Consider the following 18,685-nt stretch of genomic DNA (forward strand, 5'->3'; position numbering starts at 1 on the left):
GAAGAAAGATTAAGGGAAATCGGCCTGACGACACTGGAGGACAGGAGGGTCAGGGGAGACATGATAACGACATATAAAATACTGCATGGAATAGACAAGGTGGACAAAGACAGGATGTTCCAGGGAGGGGACACAGAAACAAGAGGCCACAATTGGAAGTTGAAGACACAAATGAGTCAGAGAGATAGTAGGAAGTATTTCTTCAGTCATAGAGTTGTAAGGCAGTGGAATAGCCTAGAAAATGATGTAGTGGAGGCAGGAACCATACACAGTTTTAAGACGAGGTTTGATAAAGCTCATGGAGCGGGGAGAGAGAGGGCCTAGTAGCAACCGGTGAAGAGGCGGGGCCAGGAGCTAGGACTCGACCCCTGCAACCACAAATAGGTGAGTACAAATAGGTGAGTACACACACACATACACACGCACACATATACAGGATTTCACACATTCCTGTGAAGTGACCCTCTAACCCTTTCCCCCCCATCTCTCTTCCTCTCTCTCTCTCTCTCTCTCTCTCTCTCTCTCTCTCTCTCTCCCTTTCTCTCATCCTCTCTCTCTTCCTCTCTCTCTTCCTCTCACTCTCTCTTCCTCTCTCTCTTCCTCTCACTCTCTCTTCCCCTCTCTCTCTCCCTCTCTCTCTTCCTCTCTTACTCTCTCTCTTCCTCTTCTTTTCTCTCTCTCTCTCTCTCTCTTCCCTTGTCACTCCCCCCTCTCTCTTACCTTTTCCCTCTCTCTCACTTTCTCCCTCTTTTTCCCTTCTTTTCCCCTAATTCTACCATCCCCTTCTCTCTCTTTCTCCCTCTCTCTCACTCTCTCCCCCTTTTTCTTTTTCTCTTTCTCTCTCTCTTTCACTAAAAAAAAAATGGTTGGGACTCGCAGGAATCAGGGATCAGATGACAATGGTACTGGTAGGGAGGAATGGATGGAGGAGCAGTGGAAGAGGATAGAGCAAGAATGGGAGAGAAAATCAGGAGAGCTTTCTGGAAAAATGGAGAAAGAGCTCTCTGTGAAATGGGAAAAGAGGTTGGAGAAGGAGACGAAGAATTGGGAGGCACAAGTCGAAACTGCAGTAGCCAGGGTAAAGGTCCTAGAATTTGAGGTAAACAGGCTGAAGCAAGTCTCAGGGGTAGTGACCAGAGAAGACACACCATACGAAGCTGAGAGGCTGAACAGGAAGGAAGGAGATATGAATTATGCTAAGGTCATATCAGCCTGCAAAGAAGGGCCAGGGAGTGGAAGGGAAGAGCAGATGGGTGCAGATGGAGAGGGAGATAGGTCGAATGCTGAGGCACAACCATGCTACCAAGAGCCACTGGAAAAATCAAGGGAGAAAATGACCACATACAGACAGGAACCAGAGTCACAGAGGGAGAGGCAATGGGAGGAGGAAAGGGCAAAATCAGTGATTATCCATGGGCTTCGGGAGAGAGAGGAAAGGACACACACTGAAAGATGGCAGGAAGAAAGAAAGGAGATTGAGAAAATCATCACGGAAATAGGGGGAGAAGACATGGATGAGATTGTAAATTTTCAGAGAATAGGGGGGTACTAGAAGGGAAGAAACCGACCGATCAAGCTGATTCTCAGGACAAAAACAGTGCAGAACAGGATCCTCCAAGAGAAACCACGGTTGAAAAGCTCGGAAGAGTACAAGAAGGTGTTCCTAGACAGAGACAGAACTCAAACAGAGAGACAGCAGCTGAGGGAGAGGACAAAAAAGCGATAGGAGCTAGGAAAGGAGACAAGGATGGAACCAGCAGAGGTCAGTCAGAGCAGAACAGAGCAGCAAGGGCAAGCACACACACAACTATCCTCAGAACCCCACAACCTATCACACTATCCCAACACACAATACAATCCATACCCACAGCTTCCACCCAACCCCCAACCATAGAATCCCACAGTATGCTATCAGGTCTCCCACCCCCACAGGCCCCCCAAACCACAGTGTTGGAAAGGAAACTGAAGGTATGGTACACAAATGCTGATGGAATAACAAATAAGTGGGAGGAGTGGCACGAAAGAGTCAAAGAGGCATCACCAGACATCATAGAGATCACAGAAACCAAGCTTACAGGTATGATAACAGATGCCATCTTTCCAGCGGGATACCAGATCCTGAGAAAAGACAGAAGGAACAGGGGGGGTGGAGGAGTGGCATTGCTGATCAAACACTGATGGAATTTTGATGAGCTGGAGAGAGGAGACAGCGGAGAAGAAAGTGATTACATAGCGGGAACGCTTCACTCTGGAGGGTCCAAGGTGATAATTGCAGTGATGTATAACCCACCACAGAACAGCAGGAGGCCAAGACAAGAGTATGACAAGAGCAATAGAGTGATGGTTGACACACTGGCTACAGTGGCCAGAAGAGCTCATGCATGCAGGGCAAAGCTCCTGATCATGGGCGACTTTAACCACAAGGAGATCGAATGGGAGAACTTGGAGCCACATGGGGGCCAAGATACATGGAGGGCTAAGATGATGGAGGTGGTACTGGAAAACTTCATGTACCAACACGTAAGGAACACTACAAGAGAGAGAGGAGAGGATGAACCAGCAAGACTGGACTTAGTATTTACCTTGAGCAGTGCAGATATTGAGGACATCACATATGAAAGACCCCTTGGGGCCAGCGATGCTGTGGTTTTGAGCTTCGAATACACAGTAGAGCTACAAGTGGAGGGGAAACCAGGAAGGCCAGGACAAATGAAACCCAACTACAGGAAAGGGGACTACACATGAATGAGGAACTTCATGAATGAGGTTCAGTGGGACAGAGAACTGGCAGGGAAGCCAGTTAATGAGATGATGGAATATGTAGCAACAATGTGCAAGGAGGCTGAGGAGAGGTTTGTACCCAATGGTAACAGGAATAATGAAAAAGCCAGGATGAGCCAATGGTTCACCCAAAGATGCAAGGAGGCAAAAACCAAGTGTGCTAGGGAATGGAAGAAATATAGAAGGCAAAGGACCCAGGAGAATAAGGAGAGCAGTCGTAGAGCCAGAAACGAATATGCACAGATAAGAAGGGAGGCCTAACGTCAATATGAAAACGACATAGCAGCAAAAGCCAAATCTGACCCGAAGCTGTTATACAGCCACATCAGGAAGAAAACAACCATCAAGGACCAGATAATCAGGCTAAGGAAGGAAGGAGGAGAGACAACAAGAAATGACCGTGAAGTATGTGAGGAACTCAACAAGAGATTCAAAGAAGTGTCTTTCTGGAGCCCCTTCTGTCTCCTCTTACCTGGAGTTTAACTCTCTCCAGGTAAACTCCAGGTAAGAGGAGACAGAAGGGGCTCCAGAAAGACGGAGAGGTGGGGTACACCACCATGTGCTGGACACAGTACACACAACCGAGGAAGAAGTGAAGAGGCTTCTGAGTGAGCTAGATACCTCAAAGGCAATGGGGCCAGATAACATCTCTCCATGGGTCCTGAGAGAGGAAGCAGAGGCACTATGTGTACCCCTAACAACAATATTCAATACATCTATCGAAACAGGGAGATTGCCTGAGGCATGGAAGACAGCAAATGTAGTCCCAATCTTTAAAAAAGGAGACAGACATGAAGCACTAAACTACAGACCAATGTCACTGACATGTATAGCATGCAAAATCATGGAAAAGATTGTCAGGAGAAGAATGGTGGAACATCTAGAAAGGAATGATCTCATCACCAGCAGCCAACATGGTTTCAGAGACGGGAAATCCTGTGTCACAAATCTACTGGAGTTCTATGACATGGTGACAGCAGTAAGACAAGAGAGAGAGGGGTGGGTAGATTGCATTTTCTTGGACTGCAAGAAGGCGTTTGACACAGTACCACACAAGAGATTAGTACAAAAACTGGAGGACCAAGCAGGGATAACAGGGAAGGCACTGCAATGGATCAGGGAATACTTGTCAGGAAGACAGCAGCGAGTAATGGTACATGACGAGGTGTCAGAGTGGGCACCTGTGACCGGTCCCACAGGGGTCAGTCCTAGGACCAGTGCTGTTTCTGGTATTTGTGAACGACATGACGGAAGGAATAAACTCCGAGGTGTCCCTGTTTGCAGATGACGTGAAGTTGATGAGAAGAGTTCATTCGATCGAAGACCAGGCGGAAATACAAAGGGATCTGGACAGGCTGCAGACCTGGTCCAGCAACTGGCTCCTGGAGTTCAATCCCACCAAGTGCAAAGTCATGAGGATTGGGGAAGGGCAAAGAAGACCGCAGACGGAGTACAGTCTAGGGGGCCAGAGACTACAAACATCACTCAAGGAACAAGATCTTGGGGTGAGTATAACACCAGGCACATCTCCTGAAGCGCACATCAACCAAATAACTGCTGCAGCATATGGGCGCCTGGCAAACCTCAGAACAGCATTCCGACATCTTAATAAGGAATCGTTCAGGACCCTGTACACCGTGTACGTTAGGCCCATATTGGAGTATGCGGCACCAGTTTGGAACCCACACCTAGCCAAGCACGTAAAGAAACTAGAGAAAGTGCAAAGGTTTGCAACAAGACTAGTCCCAGAGTTAAGAGGTATGTCCTATGAGGAGAGGTTAAGGGAAATCAACCTGACGACACTGGAGGACAGGAGAGATAGGGAGGACATGATAACGACTTACAAAATACTGAGAGGAATTGACAAGGTGGACAAAGACAGGATGTTCCAGAGACTGGACAGAGCAACACGGGGACACAGTTGGAAGCTAAAGACACAGATGAATCAAAGGGATGTTAGGAAGTATTTCTTCAGCCACAGAGTAGTCAGGAAGTGGAATAGTTTGGGAAGCGATGTAGTGGAGGCAGGATTCATACATAGCTTTAAGCAGAGGTACGATAAAGCTCATGGTTCAGGGAGAGTGACCTAGTAGCGACCAGTGAAGAGGCAGGGCCAGGAGCTTGGACTCGACCCCTGCAACTTCAACTAGGTGAGTACAACTAGGTGAGTACACACACACACACACACACACACAGGATGTTCCAGAGGGGGGCACAGAAACAAGGGGTCACAACTGGAAGCTGAAGACTCAGACGAGTCACAGGGACGTTAGGAAGTATTTCTTCAGTCATAGAGTCGTCAGGAAGTGGAATAGCCTAGCAAGTGAAGTAGTGGAGGCAGGAACCATACATAGTTTTAAGAAGAGGTATGACAAAGCTCAGGAAGCAGAGAGGGAGAGGACCTAGTAGCGATCAGTGAAGAGGCGGGACCAGGAGCTGAGTCTCGACCCCTGCAACCACAATTAGGCGAGTACAATTAGGTGAGTACACACACACACACAGAGTAGTCAGGAAGTGGAATATTTTGGGAAGCGATGTAGTGGAGGCAGGATTCCTTCAAGCAGAGGTATGATAAAGCTCACGGTTCATGGAGAGTGACCTAGTAGCGACCAGTGAAGAGGCGGGGCCAGGAGCTTGGACTCGACCCCTGCAACCTCAACTAGGTGAGTACAACTAGGTGAGTACACACACACACACACACACACACACACACACACACACACACACACACACACACACAATGACACGACGAAAGGGATAGATTCAGAAATGTCTCTGTTTGCAGACGATGTGAAGCTAATTAGAATTCAGTCGGTTGAGGATCAGGCAGGACTACAAAGGGATCTGGATAAGCTGCAAGCCTGGTCCAGGAAATGGGTCCTGGAGTTTATTCCCACCAAGTGTAAAGTCATGAAGATCGGGGAAGGGCAAAGAAGACCGCAGATAGAGTACAGGTTAGTGGGCCAAAGAATGCAAACCACACTCAAGGAAAATGATCTCGGGGTAAGTATAACATCGAGCACATCTCCTGAAGCGCGCATCAACCAAATAACTACTGCAGCATATGGGCTCCTGGCAAACCTAAGAATAGCGCTTCGGGGCCTCAGTAAGGAATCGTTCGAGACTCTGTACACCGTGTACGTCAGGCCCATATTGGAGAATGCAACACCAGTATGGAGCCCACACGTGGTCAAGCTCGTCAAGAAATTAGAGAACGTGCAAAGGTTTGCAACAAGACTAGTCCCGGAGCTAAGGGGCCAGTCCTACGAGAAGTTAAAGGAAGTCAACCTGACGACACTGGAGGACAGGAGGGATAGGGGACACATGGTAACAACGTAAAATACTGAGAGGAACTGACAAGGTGGATAGGGACAGGTTGTTTCAGAGATGGGACACAGCAACAGGGGGTTACATCTGGAAGCTGAAGACTCAGATGAGTCACAGGGACGTCAGGAAATACTTCAGTCATAGAGTTGTCAGGAAGTGGAACAGTGTGGAGAGTGATGTAGTGGAGGCAGCATCCATACATAGCTTTACGAAGAGGTATGATAAAGCTCATGGAGCAGGGAGAAAATGGACCTAATAGTGACCAGTGAAGAGGAGGGGGCAGGAGCTGTGAATCGACCCCTGCAACCGCAATTAGGTGAGAACACACACATACACACACACACACACACACACACACACACACACACACACACACACACACACACACACACACACACACACACACACACACACACATATACACATATACACCAAATAACTGCTGCAGCATATGGGCGCCTAGCAAACCTCAGAACAGCATTCCGACATCTTAATAAGGAATCATTCAGGACCCTGTACACCGTGTACGTTAGGCCCATATTGGAGTATGCGGCACCAGTTTGGAACCCACACCTAGCCAAGCACGTGAAGAAACTAGAGAAAGTGCAAAGGTTTGCAACAAGACTAGTCCCAGAGCTAAGAGGTATGTCCTACGAGGAGAGGTTAAGGGAAATCAACCTGACGACACTGGAGGACAGGAGAGATAGGGGGGACATGATAACGACATACAAAATACTGAGAGGAATTGACAAGGTGGACAAAGACAGGATGTTCCAGAGATTGGACACAGTAACACGGGGACACAGTTGGAAGCTGAAGACACAGATGAATCACAGGGATGTTAGGAAGTATTTCTTCAGCCACAGAGTAGTCAGTAAGTGGAATAGTTTGGGAAGCGATGTAGTGGAGGCAGGATCCATACATAGCTTTAAGCAGAGGTATGATAAAGCTCACGGCTCAGGGAGAGTGACCTAGTAGCGATCAGTGAAGAGGCGGGGCCAGGAGCTCGGACTCGACCCCCGCAACCTCAACTAGGTGAGTACACACATACACACACACACACACGTGCGCGCGCGCGCGCTGCCAGGAGCTTAGTCTGCGGGGCGAGGAGCTGAGTCTCGACCCCTGCAACCACAATTAGGTGAGTACACACACACACGTGAAATGACCTTGATGAAAGCGTAGTAGAAGTAAACTTCTTATAAAGCTTTAGAAACAGGTATATAGCAGATATTGTAGGCTGAGGCACAGATTACCGAATGCTTGGAGAAACATTTTTTGACATGTTTTGAATAGGAGTATGTGAAGAATTAGTCATAATACCATGGCTGGAACAATACCATGGCTGGAACAATGCCATGGCTGGAACAATACCATGGCTGGAACAATACCATGGCTGGAACAATACCATGGCTGGAACAATGCCATGGCTGGAACAATGCCATGGCTGGAACAATACCATGGCTGGAACAATACCATGGGCGAGAAGGATCCAAATAAAAGTTCCCAGATATTTCATATGTGTCTATTTTATTCATAAACTGATGAAATATCTGGGTATCTTTATTTGAAGACGTTTCACTAAGCAGTAACTTTCTGAACTCAATTACTGCTACCATATTTGTCTGAGAAAGTAACACCACGGAGTATGGAGTATACCGTCTTCATCATACTTGCTAACCTCTGGCCTAACTCTTGGCCATGACCTACTTCCACTAATGGGTCCGCCCATGGTGACGATCCCTTGAACTGCTGCACCTCATCTGACACCTACGTAAGCGAACATCTTCCTGCCTATGCTTCAGATTCAACCTAAATAAAGGTGGTGTACACCTTTATCTAGGCTGAGGGGCCGATTACCTCATGTTCTTCTGTCTCCAGTTGCATCACCTTCAAATAACCTCTATACTGAAATGACTAAGCCATTGGCTGGCGAAACGTCTTCAGAATAAAGATACCCAGGTATTAAACCTGTCTTAATCATCAACATATGCATATCTATTGACAGATTTGCCAAATAATGCTGTATCAGTGTTTAATATGAACATGATTAATATTATGTCTTTATGAAAAGTACTATACCTGGAGAGTATACCTGGAGAGTATACCTGGAGAGTATACCTGAAGAGTATACCTGGAGAGTATACCTAGAGAGTATACCTGGAGAGTATACCTGGAGAGTATACCTGGAGAGTATACCTGGAGAGTATACCTGGAGAGTATACCTGGAGAGTATACCTGGAGAGTATACCTGGAGAGTATACCTGGAGAGTATACCTGGAGAGTATACCTGGAGAGTATATCTGGAGAGTATACCTGGAGAGTATACCTGAAGAGTATACCTGGAGAGTATACCTGGAGAGTATATCTGGAGAGTATACCTGGAGAGTATACCTGAAGAGTATACCTGGAGAGTATACCTGGAGAGTATACCTGGAGAGTATACCTGAAGAGTATATCTGGAGAGTATACCTGGAGAGTATACCTGGAGAGTATACCTGGAGAGTATACCTGAAGAGTATATCTGGAGAGTATACCTGGAGAGTATACCTGAAGAGTATATCTAGAGAGTATACCTGGAGAGTATATCTGGAGAGTATACCTGGAGAGTATACCTGAAGAGTATATCTGGAGAGTATACCTGGAGAGTATACCCGGAGAGTATACCTGGAGAGTATACCTGGAGAGTATATCTGGAGAGTATACCTGGAGAGTATACCTGGAGAGTATACCTGGAGAGTATATCTGGAGAGTATACCTGGAGAGTATACCTGGAGAGTATACCTGGAGAGTATATCTGAAGAGTATACCTGGAGAGTATATCTGGAGAGTATACCTGGAGAGTATACCTGGAGAGTATACCTGGAGAGTATACCTGGAGAGTATACCTGGAGAGTATACCTGAAGAGTATACCTGGAGAGTATATCTGGAGAGTATACCTGGAGAGTATACCTGGAGAGTATACCTGGAGAGTATACCTGGAGAGTATACCTGGAGAGTATATCTGGAGAGTATACCTGGAGAGTATACCTGGAGAGTATACCTGGAGAGTATACCTGGAGAGTATACCTGGAGAGTATACCTGAAGAGTATACCTGGAGAGTATATCTGGAGAGTATACCTGGAGAGTATACCTGGAGAGTATACCTGGAGAGTATACCTGAAGAGTATACCTGGAGAGTATACCTGGAGAGTATACCTGAAGAGTATACCTGGAGAGTATACCTGGAGAGTATACCTGGAGAGTATACCTGGAGAGTATACCTGGAGAGTATACCTGGAGAGTATACCTGGAGAGTATACCTGAAGAGTATACCTGGAGAGTATACCTGGAGAGTATACCTGAAGAGTATACCTGGAGAGTATACCTGGAGAGTATACCTGGAGAGTATACCTGGAGAGTATACCTGGAGAGGGTTTCGGAGGTCAACGCCACAGCAATGAAAATTTGAAGAATAAGGAAACATATTCGCCATTTAAATTTGAAAAAAAAATGATGGGCTCCTCGCCCATTCAACTGACTACCAGCAGAAACACAAGCTACAAACATCTGAGATTGAGTGAACGAGATACATGAGCAGTAAGTCATCACTTACCATCACAGTCGCGAGGATCTTGAACACAAAGGTTGCCTCTTGGTTGTCTGCCACCACTGCTGGACGGACCATCACCACTGTTGGAAGGGCCACCACTACCACTGTTGGAGCGGCCAACACCAATGTTGGGGCGCCCACTACCAATGTTGGGACGGCCGCTACCAATGTTAGGACGGCTGCCACCAATGTTAGGACGGCTGCCACCAATGTTAGGACGGCCTCCACCAACGTTGGAGCGACCACCACCAATGTTGGTGCGACCACCACCAACGTTGGTGCGGCGGCTACCAATGTAGGGGCGGCTGCTATTAATGTTGGGGCGACCGCCACCGCCTGTCACAGACGGTACTGAAGTGAGAGAGTTTTTTTTGTTTATTAAGCTAGGCCTTTACTTTTTACTTCTAAATGCAATGAATTATACATTCATGTATACACACACATAAATACAATTATTAACCTAGCCAATAAGGAACTCTGGTTAGATTTATAATTTTATTATTCACCGCTTACCCACCCTGTGGGAAGATAGATTTAGATTAGATTTTGCCACCGAAGTGGCTAGTTTATTGTGCACCCCATATCTATCCTGTGGACGGTAGCCCAAGAGCACATGGATACACGAAAGGCCTAGGAACTAGGCCCCAAAAGGGTTAAAAGGAGTACATATGGATTTATGTCTACATATCTATATTTCACTTATCTGTTACAAGCAGATTTAGGAAATTTGCTTAGTATGTCTGGTATCTTATTTTCATTAATAAGATATCTTGACATGTCACATAGGTTATTATACTATCTCTTTCTGTATTCCTCAATAAGTGGACAATTAAGCACATAGTGTTCAAGACAGTGACCATATGTCTGATCACATAATTTGCATTTAGTTTGATCATCATCTGTGTGTCTCCCAAACTGCCAGAAGTACTTGTAACCAAGCCTAAGCCTGGCCACTACAACATCAGTCAGTCTGTTCACATTGCAAGCCCCATAAACATACTTATCTATAACAACACTGCGCTAGCCAAGGATTCGAACCCATGTTGTATTGGCCTGCCTCATGGTAAGCGAGAACCACATGACGCTTTAAACCACAGGACCACCCAACCCTACAAGAATGGCGTAGCCAGTACACAGCTAGCTGTTGGGCTGCCATCCGAGGGCATACGGAGGTGTGGGAGCTTCTAAGCTAATTTCATTCTCATCCCTGTTTGGTGTTCTAGCTAGATCCAAGGCAGCCAGCTGGCTGCCTTGGATTTTAGGTGTGATATACCATCCCCCTAACTTAGATAGGGACCAAGGGAGACTACTATGGGAGGAAATTGTTAAGGCCACAAGGCACGATAACGTAGTAATTCTAGGAGACTTTAACTTTAGTCATATTGATTGAAATTCCTTGATTGGGAATTTAGAATCAAACGACTTCTTAGAAGTAGTTCAGGATTGTTTTTTGAAGCAGTTTGTGACAGAACCTACAAGGGGAAATAACCTGCTTGACTTGGTTTTGGCAAACAAGGAAACCCTTGTTAATAATTTAGAAATTACAGAAGAATTCGGCACAAGCGATCACAAATCAATTATATTTACTATTGAATGGAAATATGATAGTAGGGATAATTCAGTACTGGTCCCAAATTTTCGCTTAGCTGATTACAATGGGCTTAGAGAACACTTATCATCTGTGGACTGGGGTAACGAAGAGAGTTATCAGTATGACAGCTTTCTTAACACAATACATGCTGCCCAAAGGACATTTATCCCATATAAGGAAATTAGATAGAATAGAAATGACCCCAGATGGATGAATAATAGGCTCAGATATCTTTTAGGACAGAAAAGAATTTATAGGCGCATCAAAAGAGGTGAGGGTCATCTTATGAATAGGTATATTGACATTAAGAGGGACGTTAAAAAGGGGATAAGAAAAGCTAAACGGGACTATGAAATTAAAGTTGCTAGGGATTCAAAAACTAACCCAAAAAGTTTCTTCCAGGTTTATAGAACAGAAGTCAGAGATAAGATAGGTCCCCTTAAAAATAACTCTGGGCATCTCAATGACAAGGAGAATGAAATGTGCTCTATTCTTAATAATTATTTTCTCTCGGTTTTCACTCAGGAAGACACTAACAATATCCCAGTAATTAATTTTTATAGTGGGCCTGATGATGATAAATTATGCAGTATCACAGTCACTACCGAATTGGTTATCAAACAAATAGACCGGTTAAGGCAAAATAAATCTCCGGGCCCTGATGAACTTTTTTCAAGGGTTCTTAAAGAGTGTAAAATGGAACTTTGTGAACCATTGACTAATATTTTTAATATTTCTCTTCAAACAGGTGTAGTGTCTGATATGTGGAAGATGACTAATGTAATTCCTATTTTTAAAGCAGGGGACAAGTCGCCACCGTCAAATTACCGCCCAATAAGCCTAACCTCAATTGTAGGCAAATTACACCAGTCAATTATAGCTGATAATATAAGAAGCCATCTCGATAAGCGCAGCTTGATTAATGATACTCAGCATGAATTCACGAGGGGCCGTTCCTGCCTAACTAATTTATTAACCTTCTTCAGTAAAGCTTTTGAGGCCGTTGTCATAAATTTGTGCCCCCCTAAAATTCTAATACCCCAACTACTTTTGACTGTCATTGTTGTATTCAACGACCATTCTACCTCATAGTCTTAATTGTGTTTAATATCTACAGAATCTATCTCCTTTTTTACAACTTACCACATCACTGTTCCATCTTATTTTATTATAAACTAACCATAACTTGTCCTCAATAATTCTACCTCACTTTAAGAAATACTCAATTGCCCAATTTTATTCTAAAATCCCTTTTATTGCCCAATTTTGCTTTAAACTATGTTGACCAAACTTATTGTAAACTTCTTTTATTGACCATTTTTATTCTATACTTTTTTAAACTAGTATTTTCAACTACAACTTTTATATTATCCTGTCTACCATCTTACTAGCATATTATAACCAAGTCATTGCTATTTTTATTTTTATCATTTTTTTTTATTATTCTTTTGCTACCTTAACTTGTGTATTTTATCCTGTCAATTTAAATCTAGTTATACTCTAATTTTTGTAAACAACTTACATAAGACCTTAGTGCAATTACAATTGAGAGTCTTGTGCCTTTTTTATATTATTAGATTAAATTCAGTTGTACTATAGCTCATTCTAGCTCAATACATAGTCAATACCAAATTCACTATATTAGACCATAGTGCAATTACTAGTGAGAGACTGATGCTATTTTTAATTTGTATTTTTATATTATTAGATTAAACCTAGTTGTACTATAGCTCATTCTAGCTCAATACATAGTCAATACCAAATTCACTATATTAGACCATAGTGCAATTACTAGTGAGAGACTGGTGCTATTTGTAATTTGTATTTTTATACTATTAGACTAAACCTAGTTGTACTATAGCTCTTTCTAGCTCAATACATAGTCAATACCAAATTCACTATATTAGACCATAGTGCAATTACTAGTGAGAGACTGGTGCTATTTTTAATTTGTATTTTTATATTATTAGATTAAACCTAGTTGTACTATAGCTCATTCTAGCTCAAAACATAGACTCCACAAAAGTCATTATTAGACCTTAGTGCAATTCAAGTGAGAGTCTTGTTCTATTTTTAATTTGTATTTTTATATTACTAGTTTATACCTAATTGTACTTTAGTTCATTCCAGCACAACATATAGACAACATCAACTTCATTATGTGTAGCAGTGACTATACTCTATATGACCAAAATACTCTAGCTATATACTTGTCCAAACTTCCCACCACTACAGATATCAGTACTAGAACTCAACACACAACTCAGGATATAAATAACCATAATTTAAACCTAGAAGATGATTGATCACGTTGACCCTGATCTAAACCTCCATAATCTGACACCCAATCAAAACCTATTGGAAAGTAACTGCCTTTATTACACAGCATCACAAGCCAGCACTATCCTAAACAATACTAAAAGTCTATCAGTACTTAACTACAACATCAGGTCCTTAAGCAAACACTATGATGACCTCCTGGCACTCCTTGAATTATTAAAGACACCCTTCTCCTGCATTATTCTTACTGAGACCTGGCTTAAGCAGGACACAATAGATATCTACCCTCTACCAGGATACACAGCAATTCACAACTGCAGACCAAACCAAGTTGGGGGTGGTATTGCACTCTATTACTCTAACCAATTATCTTGTATTAGCACCACTTGCTTTAGTGATGAATATGGGGAATACATTTTTGCTAATTTTACTGTAAAAAACCTTAAGACACCTATAACAATCGGTGCCATTTACCGGATACCTCACACAAACATCCCAAATTTCAGTGAAAAATTAAAGTCACTAATAACAAACAGACAAATGAATAAGCACCACCTTCTCTTAGCTGGAGACTTCAACATCAACCTTGGCTTACTAGATGATCAGCCTGTAACTGATTTCATCAACAATGAACAACACACTTCTCATACCAACAATAACTAAACCAACCAGGCTCACTGAAACAAGTGCAACCATAATAGACCACATATGGACCAATATACTAGCCCCGCTTAAATCAGGGATAATCACAGATAGCACTACAGACCACTACCCTACCTTCCTCCTGACAAACATTAGTAAACCACCACTTGAATACAACAAAGTCTCATTTAGACTCCATGATGAGGCCTCAATAAGGAAGTTCACAGCTGACCTAGAGACTATTGACTGGCCTACAGAATTCTCCAAGGCCAATGGTATTGATGACTGGACAGACATTTTTCTTAACAAATTACTTAGACTATACAACAACCATTGTCCTATAAAAACAAAACAGATCACAAACAAACGGCTTGGTTGCCCATGGCTAACCAGCACCATTCTGAAATCCATTGACAAGAAACACCAATATGAAAAGCAATATAGACAGGGCTTAATACACAAAGATATTCTTAAACACTATTCATCAGTTCTCACCAAAGTAATAAAAAAAGCCAAACAACTATACTACTCCAGTAGATTCACAGACACTAGAGGAGATATGAAAAAGACCTGGAAAACACTCTCTCAGATTCTAGGGACCCACAAACTGAAAAAAAAAAACAAGAATATTGTCCTAACTAAACCTAATGAAACACCACTACATCCCACTGACACAGCTAACAAGATAAACGACTTCTTCTCAACCATAGGATCTAATCTCGCCAATAAAATCCCACATACCAATGCCCATGCCGGGGACTACCTAGATGGGAATTTCCCAAATTCCTTCTATCTTGCACCAACTGAGCCCACGGAAGTCACCGAGATTATAAAGTCACTTAAAAATAACTCAGGAAATCTGTCTCATGTCCCACCATTACTGTACAAGCGAGCGGCCCATTTCCTTTCGCATGCTATTTCATTACTTTTTAACAAGTCACTAGAAACTAGCACCTTCCCGAAACTACTCAAGATGGCAAGGGTTACACCAATACATAAAGGTGGTGACCCTACAGACTTAAACAACTATAGGCCAATATCAAACTTACCATTGCTATCCAAAATCTTTGAGAAACTCGTGCACAGGAGACTATATTCATTTATAACGACACAAAACATACTCAACCCCTGCCAATTTGGATTCAGAAAAAATGAAAGCACTAATGATGCAATCATAAAAATGCTAGATCTGCTTTACACAGCATTGGAAAATAAGGAATATCCACTAGGAATTTTTATTGACCTAAGAAAAGCTTTTGACACAGTAGACCACCACATCCTACTCCACAAACTTGACCATTACGGTATAAGAGGCCATGTGCTTGCTTATTTCAAATCTTACCTTACTAATAGGTATCAGTATGTCACCATTAGACACAGCATCAACAACACGGCCACTTGATACTGGAGTTCCGCAGGGAAGTGTCCTTGGTCCCCTGCTCTTCCTCATTTACATCAATGATCTTCCAAATGTATCCTAACACCTGAAACCCATTCTCTTTGCTGACGACACGACTTATGTCATCTCCCACCCTAATCTTGCCACCCTCAACACCATTGTTAACGAGGAGCTGCTCAAAATATCGACTTGAATGACAGCCAATAAACTTACACTTAACACTGGCAAAACCTACTATATTATGTTTGGTAGCAGAGCAGGTGTTGCATAACTTAACATTAAGATTGACAACACTCTAATTGCCAGACATAATGAGAGCAAATTCCTTGGCCTATATCTCGACAACAACCTAAATTTCAGCACCCATATCCAACACATAACAAAAAAAGTATCCAAAACAGTGGGGATCCTCTCCAAGATACGATACTACGTACCGCAAACTGCCCTTCTCACACTATACCATTCACTTATATATCCATACCTCACCTATGCTATCTGTGCTTGGGGTTCAACTGCAGCAACACACCTAAAGCCAATAATAACCCAACAAAAAGCCGCAGTAAGAATAATCACTAAATCCCATCCCTGGAACACCCCCCCCACTCTTCATAGATCTGAACTTACTCCCTGTTCAGAACATCCACACTTACTACTGTGCAATCTATATCTACAGGACCTTAAATTCCAATATTAACCTTGACCTAAAATGTTTTCTTGATAGTTGTGACAGGTTCCACAGGCATAACACCAGACACAAACATCTCTATGACATTCCCCGTGTCCGACTAAACCTTTACAAAAATTCAATGTATGTCAAAGGCCCTAAAATCTGGAACACCCTACCTGAGAACTCTAGAACTGCAGACACATTCATCACCTTCAAAACTACCATTAGAAAACATCTTATCTCCCTGATACACCCCGTCAACTAACTACACGAATACCACCTGGTGGTTCACACTTATACTCACTCACCCATTTGACCATATACAGAAATATTAATCTCAATCTTAAAATAATGAATCCTGTGATACTCCAATACTGAAACTATGTACTGTGCCAAAACAAAAGCATTCACATTGCTAAACTCACAAACTAGTATTTAGTCACTTAGCCATAATACCAACTTACCTCATAATTTATAATATTTTAAAATTAAGATTTAAACTAAGTCTGCCCGAAAAGCCTAGCCATGCTAGGTGTTCTAGTGGTACACTCTGTAATCATTATTTTACTACATGTAAACCACACAATAACCAAATTCTGTAAACTCAGCATTGTAATCCTTATAGAGAATAAACTTTGAATTGAATTGAAAAAAAATAAAGAATTCGATATTGTTTATTTAGATTTAAGTAAGGCTTTTGATAGAGTACCACATCAGAGACTGTTAAAAAAAGTGGCAGCTCATGGCATTGGGGGAAAAGTGCCGTCATGGATCGAGTCATGGCTCACTAATAGGAAGCAGAGAGTATGCTTAAATGGGGTTAAATCCGAGTGGGGATCTGTAACAAGTGGCGTACCACAGGGATCGGTCTTGGGCCCGTTGTTGATTACCATATATATCAATGACCTTGATGAGGGTATTACTAGTGATATGAGCAAATTCGCCGATGACACAAATACAGGTAGGATAATTGATTCAAACGTAGATGGTAGGGAACTTCAGGAGGATTTAGACAAACTCTATTCTTGGTCAGAAAAGTGGCAGATGCAGTTCAATGTAGATAAATGCAAGATTCTGAAGCTCGGGAGTGTCCATAACCCTAGCACTTATTGCGAAATACAGATTGCGAAAAGGACTTGGGGGTTATGGTGAGCAGCAACCTTAAATCAAGACAGCAATGCCTAAGCGTACGTAATAAGGCAAATAGATTATTGGGATTTATATCAAGAAGTGTAAGCAACAGAAGTCCAGAGGTTATACTGCAGCTTTATGATAAATTAGACACATGTGCAACTATTGGGTATCTTTACTGAGGAAACGTTTCGCCACACAGTGGCTTCATCAGTCCATACAAAGGAGAAATTTGAAGAACAGGAGGAGAACGAGGTAATCAGTCCCTCAACCTTGAGTCGATGTGGTCAGTCCATCAATCTTGAATAGAATACGGCATAAGTGTGGAGAAGCTGCTTATAAACCGTGGGGAGGAGGGGTGCAGCAGTCGTAGGTGGTGTCACATTTGTTCAATGTGGAAGTAGGTCGTGCCCAAGGGTTAGGCAAGTGAAGAATTCCCAAGTATTAAGATCCCAAGAAGTTGCAGTGTCTGACAGGATTGTAGATCAATGGTTCACAGAACCGACACGTTGATAAATTTATCTTAATATGTGTCGGTTCTGTGAACCATTCATCTACAATCCTGTCAGACACTGCAACTTCTTGGGATCTTAATACTTGGGAATTCTTCACTTGCCTAACCCTTGGGCACGACCTACTTCCACATTGAACAAATGTGACACCACCTACGACTGCTACACCTCTCCTGCCTCCGGTTTATAAGCTGCTTCTCCGCACATATGCTGTATTCTATTCAAGATTGATGGACTGACCACATCAACTCAAGGTTGAGGGACTACCTGGAGTTTACCTGGAGAGAGTTTCGGGGGTCAACGCCCCCGCGGCCCGGTCTGTGACCAGGCCTCCTGGTGGATCAGCGCCTGATCAACCAGGCTGTTGCTGCTGGCTGCACGCAAACCAACGTACGAGCCTCATTCTCCTCCTGTTCTTCAAGATTCTCCTTTGTATGGACTTATGAAGCCACTGTGTGGCGAAACGTTTCCTCAATAAAGATACTCATGAGTTGCACATGTGTCTAATTTATCAACGTGTCGGTTCTCTGAACCATTCATCTGCAATTTTGGCTTACATAGCAATGCACTTCTTGCCGAATAAGGCAAGCGAAAATTTGTGTATGCAATAATTTCTCAGAGTCACCATCGCTTCCAGCACTTCGATAAAGGATCTAACCAGAACAAAATCCAAGCACCACGAACCAGTCAACGCAGGGGTCTACACTATACCCTGTGGAGGCTGCGACAAGATTTATGTAGGTGAAACAGCAAGAAACCTC

At 43.1% G+C, this 18,685-nt stretch overlaps 1 protein-coding gene across 1 annotated transcript in view; it reads right to left on the reverse strand.

Annotated features, from left to right (window-relative positions):
- The window catches only part of LOC128684394 (uncharacterized), a 51,273-nt gene that overhangs the window by 17,760 nt on the left and 14,828 nt on the right, over positions 1 to 18,685 (reverse strand). The window contains exon 2 of the mRNA XM_070098209.1: positions 9,706 to 10,053. Coding sequence (XP_069954310.1) covers positions 9,706 to 10,053 — 348 coding nt within the window. The remainder of the gene's footprint in view (positions 1 to 9,705; positions 10,054 to 18,685) is intronic.

This window comes from Cherax quadricarinatus, chromosome 4 (assembly GCF_038502225.1).
Source record: "Cherax quadricarinatus isolate ZL_2023a chromosome 4, ASM3850222v1, whole genome shotgun sequence".
Lineage (NCBI taxonomy): Eukaryota > Metazoa > Arthropoda > Malacostraca > Decapoda > Parastacidae > Cherax > Cherax quadricarinatus.